Here is a 12,711-nt window from a genome sequence, read left to right on the forward strand (position 1 = left end):
GAGAACAACAGTTTGCCTTGAAAGAGGATGAAATAAAAAAAGGAGGGCGGGGTTCATTATAAAGGAAATACCTTGGCCCTCAGGTGTTTGTGGTATAAGTGAGGGTTGAGGCAGATCGCAGGACACCTGACCAGTTTCCGACATGCTTCCTTCACTCTTGAAGGACTCGATGGTGCAGTGCAGACGATCTGAGAGTCCGATGGTCGGCAGGGAGGGGATATTTATCCTCACCTGAACAGAAAGATGATATACAGAGCTGCGTGAACTGCTGAGAACATTAATGAGCCGTTTTGCAGCATAATATTAGTTGATATTAAAAAATTTCTCTGCTTAGTGTGTAATTGAAACCTTCGGCATAGAAACAGTTTCCGTTCCAAAGGCTGGGGATTGATTGAGAATGAGAAAAGTGGGAGAGGCTGGCGGAAATGCAGAGTGAGTCACAGAGGGAGGGACAGAGAAGTAGTCAGGAAACACATAAGAGAGGCTCTCCATCTTCAGGCTGGGAGCACAATCAACCAGGTCAGTTATAATAAGCCAGGATGGAGTTTTTTAGGTGGATCAATACCGAGTAGGAAGAGCAAGAGCCAGGATCTCTGATTCACAATGAAAACTGTTTTTTTCACAGTGCATGTTTGTGCGACATGAAGGAAAGTGGGTTTATGTACTGCATAGCGAGGGAGACAACGACAGGTGGCGAGAACAAAGGCAGGAATGAGTGAGAAGAGAAGCAGCTTTGTACCTTCTGAGTCTTTTTGCAGGAGAGGTTCGGGGGATAGAAGGAGACAATCTTGACACACTGCTGCCTAGGGCTCCACAGCCAGCCATTCTTCTCCTCTGCCCGCCGGCACTCAGACCTCCTGGTACACCTTCAGACAAACGATGAATAATCTCCCATCAGCCTCCACTCCACAGCCCCCAAAACGCTTCCACAAGGTCTCAAACCACAAAAACAAACAAAGCCCATGGACTCCAACAGATTTTCAATGTGCTGTTTTGAGTAACAAGCCCCTGATCCAAGTGACTTCAAGCAAGGCTGATGCAGATTTTCAAAGTAAAGTGTTGTATAGATATCTCAAATAGTAAACAGCCACATTGGCAGAAGGTTATGCGTCACATTATTACAATAAAAAAACACTTAATTCAAAATTCGTTATTTGTCTCATTATTAAGCATAAATGTAAAACAGAATGTTTTTTTTGTAAGAATATTTTTGGGGGTTTTGAAAAGTTTATCAGAGGAAAACAGGCAACTTGATTCCATCAGCATCAACTAACCTTTCCCTTAGGATTCATATAATTTGATCACAATAATAATTGCTAGAGTGAGAGATTGATCCATTTGTTAAAGGCAATATCCTAATATCTGTTTGCATTATATTGATCTATTTATTATACATTATTTTTACATTTTCTATGTCTGATTACACTGTCGTCAACATCATTTACTAACCCCACAATTTTTTTTACTTCAGGTTGTTTTTATACCTTCTTAGGAAACCCTTAGAATTCTAAACTACATTCCTGAGCTGGATGCAGCATCATTTCGTTTGAATGTGCAGACTATCAATAACCTGAAGAGGGACACAACTGGTTTTCTGCTTTTTTCCTGTTGCGGTTCACATCCCAGTCAAAAGCTTGACACACGCCTCCCCCCCTTCCCTCCAGAGTCTGATAAATATAGGCTGATGAGAGTAAATTGCACAGAGTGCCTTCACTGCATGAGGCTGACAAACAGCTTTAATTCCTTACGGCTGCACGAACAACAGGAGATGGAATATAAACACTAGGGGGTACTAAAAGTGAATGCGATAAAATACTGAACAAATACCCCGCTGTGTTTTACAGATGGAATTGGATGTGTGGGTGTTTGTGTTAGTCTGATGCTGTGTCCGTATATTTGTAAGAAGATGCAGTTTGTGTGTGTGTGTGTGTGTGTGTGTGTGTGTGTGTGTGTGTGTGTGCGTGCGTGCGTGTGTGTGTGTACTTGTATTTAGATATTTGTGAGGACCATTTTGAGCATAGACCTTACTGAGTGAGGACATTTTGACCAGTCCCCAGTTTCTCAGAGGCTGGTGCCTTGCTTTTAGGGTTAGGCATTTAGCTGCGATGGTCAAGGTTAGGGTAAGGTGTCGGTAAATGCATTATGCCAATGTCCTCACTAAGATAGAAGTACAGAAGTGTGTGCGTGAGTGCGTGCATGTGGGCGTGCGCCGTGTGTGAATCGTACCGGCCCTCCAGGACACACCAGCCACAGTAAGGGTCCATCATTTCCACACATGATTGGCAGTCTTTCTTTTGGAGGCACGTCTGCACTGGCACCTTGGTGATCTACAACATGAAATATGATCTGATGAACAGTGCACTAATGAAAAGACACAGCACAAAGCATTTGCAATGGAAATGAGCCCTCTACGTCTGCTACCCACGTTAAATTACTAAAACAATTCCGTCCATCTAGCGTAGGTGGTGTCCGACTTTCCAAAAACAGACGATCTGACAGCCACACCAACCTATAGTGCCGCGATTGGCCAGGTGTGCTGGAGGTGAGTGTAGGCAGGATTCAACTTTTGTTTTTTATAAGTAGCACAATTAAAAAAAAACTACGGGACAGATTACCACTGAGGATGTGGTATGGGTCAAGAAAGACTCCAATAAATCTTAACCCTCTTTTACATTGCCAGATAGGGCATTTTTCAACATACTCATTCTTTTCTCAGAGCATAATTCACAGATCTTGAGGGGAAAATATCAGACATGTTTCGGGGACTGCTATTTATGAGAGTGAAATTGGTGCAGATCCAGAGTGTTCTTCTGGCTTTGTTAGTTTTCTGTAAAAAAACATTTAACTGTTGATTGTAAAACAGGAGGAAGTATAATCAACTCCTTTGTGGGGAAAACTAATTTAACAGCATGAGTCATTGACATAAAACTCTAAATAAACAAAGAGGACCATTTTATGTCTGAATATATATCTAATGGAAGAGATGAGCCTCTATTAAAATCATTTAACTGACACTTTATGTAAACCAAAGCATTTTTTAGACCTAAATGTATGTATGTATGGATGGATGTTTGTATGTATGAATGTATGTATGTATATAAATATATTTGTTGTATGTGCATTGGGCTCTTAGTGCTGCATAAAACACAGGTGATTACAGTAATATTGGTCTGAATGCCTCCTGTGTGGACACGTGTTACATGATGTATGATATCTGTATACCTTTTTCTCAGTCGTAATGTAAAGGTGGCTTTCACTGAGGTCAAAGAAAAGGTTCTTGTTGACCTTCTCTCCCATGGTGTTGCCGGAAGTCTTGCTGTACACACCTGACGCCGCGGTCAGGTGGGCCTGCACAGAAAACAAAATGTCAGACATTTATCCTCCTACCTCCAGGTGAAAGTTTAAAGGACAAAGTAGAGGAGAGCAGCGGATCAGAAGACAACTCCACCTTGAAGACCTCTCCCTGGTTGTTCCCCAAGAAGGCGATGGTATGATCATTCTCCACAGCGACGGCCACAGCGGTCAGAAGGCTTGACTGGGTCAACACTGGGTCTACCGTCAAGGCATATTTGGGCTTGCTGGCCAGAGGGGAAGGCAGAAAGTCAGCCCCGCACTTGAAGTCTTTCAACGTGTCTTTCTGCAAAGAGAAAGCAAAGAGTATTAGATTGATTGCACACTGGGAGCACCAGACCCATCCATGGAAGCGAATACACATGAGCTCGCTGATTGGTCTGGTTTCCAGGCTGAGGGCCAGATTCTCTAGAGGGACAGATTTGGCCCTTGGGCTGCTACTTTTCTACCATTCCTATATAGTGTTATCCTGGATGAGTTGAGGGAATTGGGAAAAGAGCCATGGAGGGAGGGAAATGTGTGAGGCAGGATATTTAGAGAGAGCAATACAAAGGATCTGCAGAACAAAGTAAACACTGAGACATTAAAACAAACAGTGACACATATGTGTATTATTGATTTGGAGCAAAGGGAATTCTTATACCACTTTTGTTTCATTTTTTTTATCAGATACCACAAAAGAAACACTTACTGCAATTTTTGACGTGCAGAATTCATCAGTTTTAGATGAGTAGGGGATGTCCACAGCGGGGAACCCTGAAATTTTCCCTGAATCACTGTAGCAGGCGCTGATAATATCCACGAGCCGCTCATTGATGAAGTTGAGCGGGTACATGCAGAGGGCAGAGTCGTTTTCGTTGTCGTCCACACTTGCCACTATGAACAGGACTTTGTTCAAGGAGTGGACATTCCCATAAGTACCAGTCATGACGCGCGCCAGCTCTTTGCCAGGAGAAGCCACATACGCAGCTTGGACTTTGTTGTAGCGGTTATTTGAGCCACAGTTTAATTGGAGCTCTGTGTGGGAGTAATAGTGAGGGTCGTCTTCGCAAAGACGAGACACAAAGGTCAAGTTTTTATTGTCTGTACCGTCAAGTGTCCGCGAAAAGAGGAAATAAACAAACCCGTCCTCTTTGAAGGCATGGCGGAAGTCGTGCAGGTACTTGGGGACGAATGGCGTAGTCTGTACCGCAGAAGCCTCAACGATGCTCTCAAACACCACCCACTCCCGGTAGTCCTTAAGGATCCGCGTGCTGATGAGTTTTGTGCTGTCCAGGCTTCCATAGCCTTTCCCAACAAGAAACACGCTAAATCTGTCTCCTTCTTTTTTGAAGAAGGACATGATGCCCACCACGTTCACGTTATCCTCTATGCTCGTCACGTAAGTCCTCTCTCCTTTACTGTCACTGTAGTACAGCTGCTGCTCCACGTTGGTCAGGTTGAGGAGCGAGCAGATGCCACGATAGCGGCTGCCACAGACTATAAGCGAGCTGTTGGACGGGTGAACCAGCAGGAGCTTGTTGAGATTGGGCATGAGCTTCGTGTCCTGGCAGGCCGAAGCGGGAGGTGTACACATCCGCGCATCCTCTTTGGGGCCGGTCTCGGCACGGGCCTCGAGTTGCAGCGATGGCCCCAGCTGGAAGATGGTGTTGACCGCTCCCAGGTAGATGCGGCCAGTCACGGGGTCCTGGACCACATTGTTGATGGGGGTCTCAGAGGTGAACTCCAGGACGGGGACGCTGCCGCTCTCCTCCTGAGCTTGTGAGATCGACTGGCAGAGGAAGAGGAGGAGGAGGGAGACCCAGCTTGCCATCTCTGGAGGGAACAGAGAGGGAGAGGTGTTTTATTATCAGTCAAATAAATGCATGGATTAAATGCTCATTGTAGAACATGTCTGCATTCATATGTTCACGATGCAATCACAAGGTTTAATGCCACAATTTGACGGCCTGTGAAATGCAGTTGTTCCCTTTCTTGCAGAGAGTGAGATTAAAGGATTGATACCACTGTCATGTCTGCACGATAACACTGTAGCTCGAGTCAGGAGACTATTGGCTTAGTTTAGTGTTTTTTGTACGGATTAAACAGAGATACAATGTCAGTGAGCTTGAGAGGTGCTGGTTGGTGGACTGTATTGCCTTCAACAGAGCCAGGCTAACTGTCTGCACATATTTTACTCTTTTTACTAAGGGGGCAGCCAAGCTGAGAAGGTAGAGAAACAAGAAGTTCGGTGGTTTGATCCCCGGCTCCTCCATTCTCCATCCCAATGTTTCCATCGGCAAGACAGTAAAACCCAAAAGTATGTGGGTTTTTTTCTCCCATGTTTATTCAAGAGACTTATTGATTTCACGGTCATATTTCGGAATAGACTTACAGGACAATTTCACCTATCCACCCGATAACTGAAACTCTGTGCAACGGACTTGTTGCACACAATAAATCCATGTGCTGAGGAGAAATCTGTGAGCACAAGCAGGGTATATTTGAGTGAGAGCACAGGGTTCTGCATGAGAGCATTACAAATCTGAAAATCATATCAGTAAGTCCTGTACTGTATGTATGTATGTATGTATATGTGTGAATGAGCTATTGGTAAAACTGTTCTGTGAAGTGTAAAGACTAGAAAACTATACATAAATAGAGACTTTACCATTTAAACTATCCGATGGCTCCGCCTTCACTGCACAGATATGAGAATGATATAGATTTTCCCATTAAATTGTAATGTGAGAAAAAGAGTTTACCCAAAAACTGATTCACTGATTTGACAGCATTAATACCTCTTGTTGAATCGAACTATGCAAATAAATTCCAATATGATTGGGTAAGGGTTTAAGATATCTGTCCTACAGCCACTCAAATCCTTATTAGGTCAAATTAATTTTGCTTGCAAAGTGTAAAACTGTGAAATCAACATCTCCTTCCAGATAAAGCATCGCAGTCGATCAGAATAACAAACAGACCTCAATGGTGCAAAGTTTTCTTTGTTCACAGCAAATCTTTAAAATACCATAAATGGCACAGATCTCAATTATCTCAAATTCAAATCATCTGCGTTATTTTTAAGATGCCAGCAGGAATCTCAATGACATATCTATCCAAATAAAATTCATCCAAACTAGCAACGTGGCTAAAAATTAAACAAGTAGATGAGACAACGTGTTTTTTCCTTTGTAAGCTAACGAATTAACCCATCAAGATTAATACTGACAGTTTAAATCAAGATGTTGGTTTGAGGTATTAAAACAAATACAAAAATCATGCACTCTAATAGTATAACTGTATAGTACAGTTTGTGTGACGCAGCTCTCTGCTCCACTTCTACAAAGAGCATGTAATTTTGGATTTAATTGACTTAACATCAGAAACGATAGCTGGTGAAAATTAAAAGTGCCGTGAAAGAGGAAAGATTAAGGCCGAGACCTTGATCTCAAAGCATAACACAATAAAAGCCTATTTAAAAAGCTTGGATCCGTTCCAGCTTCATTTGCTCTCTGCTTCTTTTTTTTCTCTTCTTCACCGACATCCCAGCTCAGGAAGTACACCGTTTTGTTTCAGGTAACATGATCTGATAATATCCCAGTAGAAACACAGACGGCATCATGTAACAGCAGGTGTCTGTGGCGTCCTCGCTCACTGCTGTTTGCCCAGGCGGTGGTAAATATGGAACTGCAGGTGGCTTTCACTGAGCTTTTGCCCACACAGCAAATGTGTTGTCTACGTTTCCACGCTGTATCGAGCTCAAATGCTTTCAATAGCAGCCTCCTTCTCATTTCACCTTGAACATGTCAAATAACATCTAATTACACTTTGTCTTTTGTTAACCTGCGCCCCCATTCCCACTACTCCAGTGGATAGTTTATTTTCTTCCCCATTTACTACTTCAGTCCTCCACCCCCCTCCCACACCATTTTATTGCATAAATGCATTGTGACCTTTTCAAGTCACAGTCTTAAAAATTTTTCACTAAAATAGAAATGATGCGATAAAACCCCCTGCCTGCGTTTATCCAGGACAGAAATGTGTGTGGTGGGTTTTTAAAGCTTTAATTAGGAGGGAGGGGCAGACAACCGTGTGCTGAGTTTTAACTAAGAGGAATAGACTTAGAAAAAGAAAAAAAAACCTTGACAAGTTTAGGGGCACTCAAAATGGGTGGACAAAATAAAAGGAACATCTTGCGAGAAATAACTTCGGCTCCAAAGTAACACAACTTCAGTTACAAAGACATTTCCACTGGTAACTTTGAATGACAATTACAAGCATGTGTCAGCTTTAAGAGGCGCCGCAGTCCCTCGCTTTTAATGTTTGACTTTTCAAGGAAGCATCACGAAAACTGCTCGAGCTGCAAAACGCTTTCGCTGCCTCCAAATGTTGACGACATGAGCGAAACACAGTGGTGCCCTTCTCACAAAGGGTGGTGGCAAACTGCAAAAAGTGTTCACAGGGAGACTGAGGAATGATAAAATAAAAAAATGAAAGCGGTGTAGTTAAGTTTTCTCTGTAAAAAGTGAGCACCACAAAGCCTTATACGCTGGGTATTTATTTAGGGCAGGGCTGAATCTTGGCAACAACTTGAGAGACTTTGGAGCAAGAACACATGATTTTCTGCTTAGCCAGAAAAAAAAAATCTATTTAAGCCCAAATAAACTGACTGCATGAATGCACAGCTTGTGATAACAGACGCGTTTCATTATTTGAAAAATCCAAAGCTTGCTGTGGATGTGAACTTTTGTTGTTTACTTATAAAGTTTCCATCATCTATGTTTACTTATTTTTATTCTTTGATTTCGGGTAGGGTTGGTAAGTCGTTTCTGAAACCCTTTTCCCCCCCTTATTTGTTGAAATCCTCTTCACGTATCTGAGAGCCATCAATAAATAAAGTTGTTTGAAAAAAAAGCCTGTTGCCGCCTGCATGTAAACACGTACGCGTCTGTAACTAACCGACCTGCTTGCCTGCGTGCACCCTGCCCTCACTGCATATGACCGGAGTCTTGAGCAGAACAGGCCACTGAAGCAGAGACGATATTCAGAAGTTAGCGAGGAAGTCACAAAAAAATTATCCGCTTCTTGCAGTTGTTTATCAGAGCAAGTTCATGTGTTTTGACCATGTATTGGTTGCATTTGCAAGTGTAGCCGACTCTTGTTTTTCCAGGATTACCAACCCTAGCTTTATGTGACAATTTCTATTTCTGAAATGTGCAAGTATAAACATATCATTCATTACTTTTCAAAGAGTGGGGGTTTCTAGGGTCACTTGATCATAGTGTGACAATGTGAAGTGAAGATAAGGTGAAGTAGTTGAGTAGAGAAAAAACCATTGAAACACATTACGTCACAAGCAATAGAGACAGTAGGTGTCCATGGTGTTTACAGCCAAGTCGAGTACTGAGATAACTTCTGATCTGAATGTTTGACTTAGTCATCAGATGTTAATCTTGTTTGTAGTTTTAATTTAAGTTAATATCTGTATCATTGAGAGGGAACTGCAACACAGAAAGACATCGCAAACTATGCATGCTACCAAAACCCTTGTGTTTTGTTTAACAGTTTCAGGTCTGACATACCACATGACTTTTAATATGCATTTTTTTTCTCTAAGTGTAAACATGTGACAGTGACTTTATCAGCAGCCAGTGAGGTGTGTGCATCCTCACACAATGGGTGTTGTTGTCATGTGGCACGTGCAATAATCATATGATTACTAGAATTCCCGAAGCCACCATAGGTTTCATGTTTAAATATATAGTGTGACAGTAAATATGGACAGCAACTGAAGCATGACTTCCTCATTGAATACACTTCCATTGTGTGCTGTCCACTCAGAACTGAAATATTCATTTTTCTTTCGATTCACTCAGACCACATGAAAGGTGGATTATGTCAGAAAAGCACATGATTCCTGTGACGAAGCAACTTTCTTCTTCCGTGATTTACAACACGGGGACGATAGGCTCGGGGGGGGGATTTAGGCCTCAGAAAACTCCGGTTCCACTCACATCCATGACTACAAAGAGACACTTTCCTATTCATGCTAATCCTATAGCCAGCCCCCGATCACAAAAAAGTGTCACGCATTTCTCGCTCAGATGCTGCATTGTAGGTCAGTGCAAACGGAATTCTCAACATATTTCAAAGGAGCCTGTTTTTCTCCTAGGATATGTCCTTCTGTCACTCTATCACTTCTCATCCTTTTTCATGGGTTTAATCCTGAACGCTGGAATTAAAGAGCCTTCAAAGAGCAGAGGAGAGGCAGACGTCTGGTGGAAGCGACACAGGTGGAATGAAGGCCCATCCAAGCCCCTCCAGGTCAGCCCACCTCTCTTTGCCCAACATGTCTCTGAGACCCTGTCAGAGAACATGGTAACTGGGCATACCATCCAACACGTGGCTATTCTGAATAAATAAAAGAAAGCTGTTACATTTAGAGGCTGCACGCGGCATCAGCCTGCAGCTAATGAAGCCTCCAAAGGCCTGTGGTATAAATAATGATGAAACACATCTTGTGCTAATGGCACATCTGAAAAATGTGATTCTGTGAAAGACAATCTCTAAAATAAAACGGCTCGACAGTCGAAGAGAAATCTACTTAATTCTCACTCCACATTTTACCTTATTGTGATAATAAAAATATTTTAGTTTGGAGATCTACAAACTGAAGAGTGTAACCTGATAATCACTGTTCCTGACTGAACCGGAGGCTGATAGCAGAGGAGCTACCCTCACAGGGGAATCAGAGAACTGTTGTCAGCTCAGCGGTGATGAACACCATGTTACTTCCTTGTTATAAACTTATGAAGAGACAATGATAGCAACAGAAATGAGTGCAACAACAAAGTGTGCAGCTCTTGAGCTACTAACCTAAACTAACTGAGCTACTAACCTAAACTAACTGAGCTACTAACCTAAACTAACTGGTCCAATCTGATTTGACCAGTTCAGGACATTCTCCTGAAATAATACAGAGGGGCTGCATGAAAGAATGCAAACTTCCGAGTTGATTGCTCCGCTCCCCAACCCGCCTAGAAAAATGTCCGGAGAATGTCAGAGTGAGCCCTGGTGAGAATACAGCAGGAAAATAAAAAGATGACTAGGGGGTGCCATATGCAACGATTACACTGAAGAAGATAGCAACTTGGAAAGACAAGTTTTCAGAGCTTTTAGTCGATGTGCTACGAACAAACACGTGTGATTTCCAGAGCAGAACTTGAAAATGTTGGTCTGGGTATTGAGAACAAACACTGTCCTTCTGCTCAAACCTTAACATATAAGCTTACAGTTCACTATTTAGAAAAACTCAGCCTCAGGGTGTTTCTGCAGGTCAGAGGAACATTATCACCTCACCATGTTCTCTCGTCTAGTGTTTGCGCAACGTCTCATCCCCTCAATTACCTCCCAGCTAAGTCATGACCTTATTTGCTTAATACAGACACGTGAAATCCTTCAGTTTGCTCCGGGATGACATTTGAAACCTGCTCAAAAACGAAGAGTAACCGGCTTCCTTACATAGCAGTCTACAGGTAACTGCTGAACGAATCAGTCCGAATCGGTGGCATTATCAGTGGCGACTGGAGAACAGTAAAGAAACTGCACAGTCACGATACGACTCAGTGAATCGTAATTTTCACCTCCAGTTTATTTGATCCCTTGGGGGGGGGAAATAAACATTACAGACAATCTGTGGGATTCTGCATGCACAGACCTGAAAGTAGCACTTGAAGGTGTATCCCTGTGTTGGCTCACTAGTCATTACACACGTGCGCACGCACACGCACGCACACGCACACACACACACACATTTAGTTGACAGCTACAGTACCACCCTCCACAAGTTAGGACATGTCTGGACAGGAAAAGCAGCTCACAGCAGAAGAAAAGGAAAGATAATTGAAAAATGGCAGGTGTGCACACAAACACACGACACAGATTCATGGGCTTCAGAGACACATGTGCACGCATTAATACGTACACCGGCACAGTTTGAAGTGCTGACAAGGTAATCCCACTCCGACCACACAGAGACACACTCTTCTCTTCAAACTGCCACGCTGTGTGTTTCTTTGACACAGGGGCTCTAACACCCAGCATGGCAGTCCGCAAGCTGCTCAGCCGATCCTCTTGCCACGCGCCTCCCCTCTTTTCTAGGACGAAACCCACCAGGAGGAGGTGTGCGGGTTAGTCCGATCGAGGGATCAAGAGAGAAGCCAGGTAGGGAGGGAACGATAGGGGAGTGGAATGTGTGTCTAATGATTAGATCACACACAAACATTTGAACAAGTGCTGACCTGGTAAGTTTTGAAGCAGCATGAGTGCTAAGTCATTAATACAGATACTGAAAGTAGACTGATATAGTAAATAAAAAGGAAGCAGACACCCAACCCTGGAAACATAATAGGATATCACCCCATACCTAGAGCATTCATATTCAGCACTTTCTTCATCGCAATGCTGGCTTTGACAGATGCCAGGGTCTGACACTGATGTGTGTCCTTACACGGAAGCCGCTTTCAGTGTTACACTCTGATCAAATTGAACAGTTATTAAATTACTTGCATGTCCCCAGAGGCCTCTGGGCTGGGTGGAGACCGGGGGAAGGGAGAGGTAAGTGAGGGGTTAATGCTCCGAAGGAATAGTCTCTTGCAACGATGCTGAAAAGGCCTGATAAAAGAGTATAATAGGCAACATGACAACGTGGGTTAGGAGCCATACGACGGGGCGGATTCGGGTCCATTTATTTCCTCCTGCCGCATCCGAAAGGGAGGATAGACAGAACAGGCGGCATTGTTAAACGTTAAACGAGAAGTGGGAGAGTGTGTAGGACTCTCTTTTTATTTCTCTGCTCGTCTGCCATCTCGCTTCTTTATTTTTGACGTGCAAACACTCCTGTCCCATCCTTACAGTGAAATTGTTTCATGAGTTGCAATGGGAGGCTGGTGTGACGACGACAATCCAATTTCCATATGAACAATTACCCTGCCGTCAGGGCTGGCAGTTCATTTATTTCAATTTGACTGACTTGGACTCCAAAGCAGCCAGCCCAGCCATTGTATTCAGGGTACCCGGCACAGGCAGCGGATTGATGGGCCTCGTCCACTTCACTGGGATCCAGCTGCTCTGGCCTAAATACGCTAACACCTTTCAAGTTGCCCTGTGACCCGAGGACTGTCCCATTAGACTGTGTGTGTATTACGCTTTTATGTGTGAATGTGTGTAACCCAATTCTCACGCCAGTATGCATGTGTTTCCCTTGTGTGACTACCTGTCACTGGCCTGTTGTGTTTGAGCGTGGTGATGTATTACCACTAGTCAGGGGGTGCATGCATAGCCCGGCACATACATGCACACACACACGCACGCACACAC

The 12,711-nt window shown here is 43.4% G+C and overlaps 1 protein-coding gene across 2 annotated transcripts in view; it reads right to left on the reverse strand.

Moving 5' to 3' along the window:
- plxnb2b (plexin b2b) overlaps positions 1-12,711 on the reverse strand; it is a 130,505-nt gene that overhangs the window by 41,551 nt on the left and 76,243 nt on the right. For both annotated transcript variants that reach the window (XM_053426247.1, XM_053426246.1), the window contains 6 exons: positions 4,043-5,166; positions 3,449-3,637; positions 3,223-3,348; positions 2,227-2,327; positions 740-866; positions 72-231 (listed from right to left, as the gene is read on the reverse strand). In XM_053426247.1, coding sequence (XP_053282222.1) covers positions 72-231; positions 740-866; positions 2,227-2,327; positions 3,223-3,348; positions 3,449-3,637; positions 4,043-5,164 — 1,825 coding nt within the window. In that variant the 5' untranslated portion in view covers positions 5,165-5,166. The remainder of the gene's footprint in view (positions 1-71; positions 232-739; positions 867-2,226; positions 2,328-3,222; positions 3,349-3,448; positions 3,638-4,042; positions 5,167-12,711) is intronic.

Source organism: Pleuronectes platessa, chromosome 7, assembly GCF_947347685.1.
Source record: "Pleuronectes platessa chromosome 7, fPlePla1.1, whole genome shotgun sequence".
Taxonomy (NCBI): Eukaryota; Metazoa; Chordata; class Actinopteri; order Pleuronectiformes; family Pleuronectidae; genus Pleuronectes; species Pleuronectes platessa.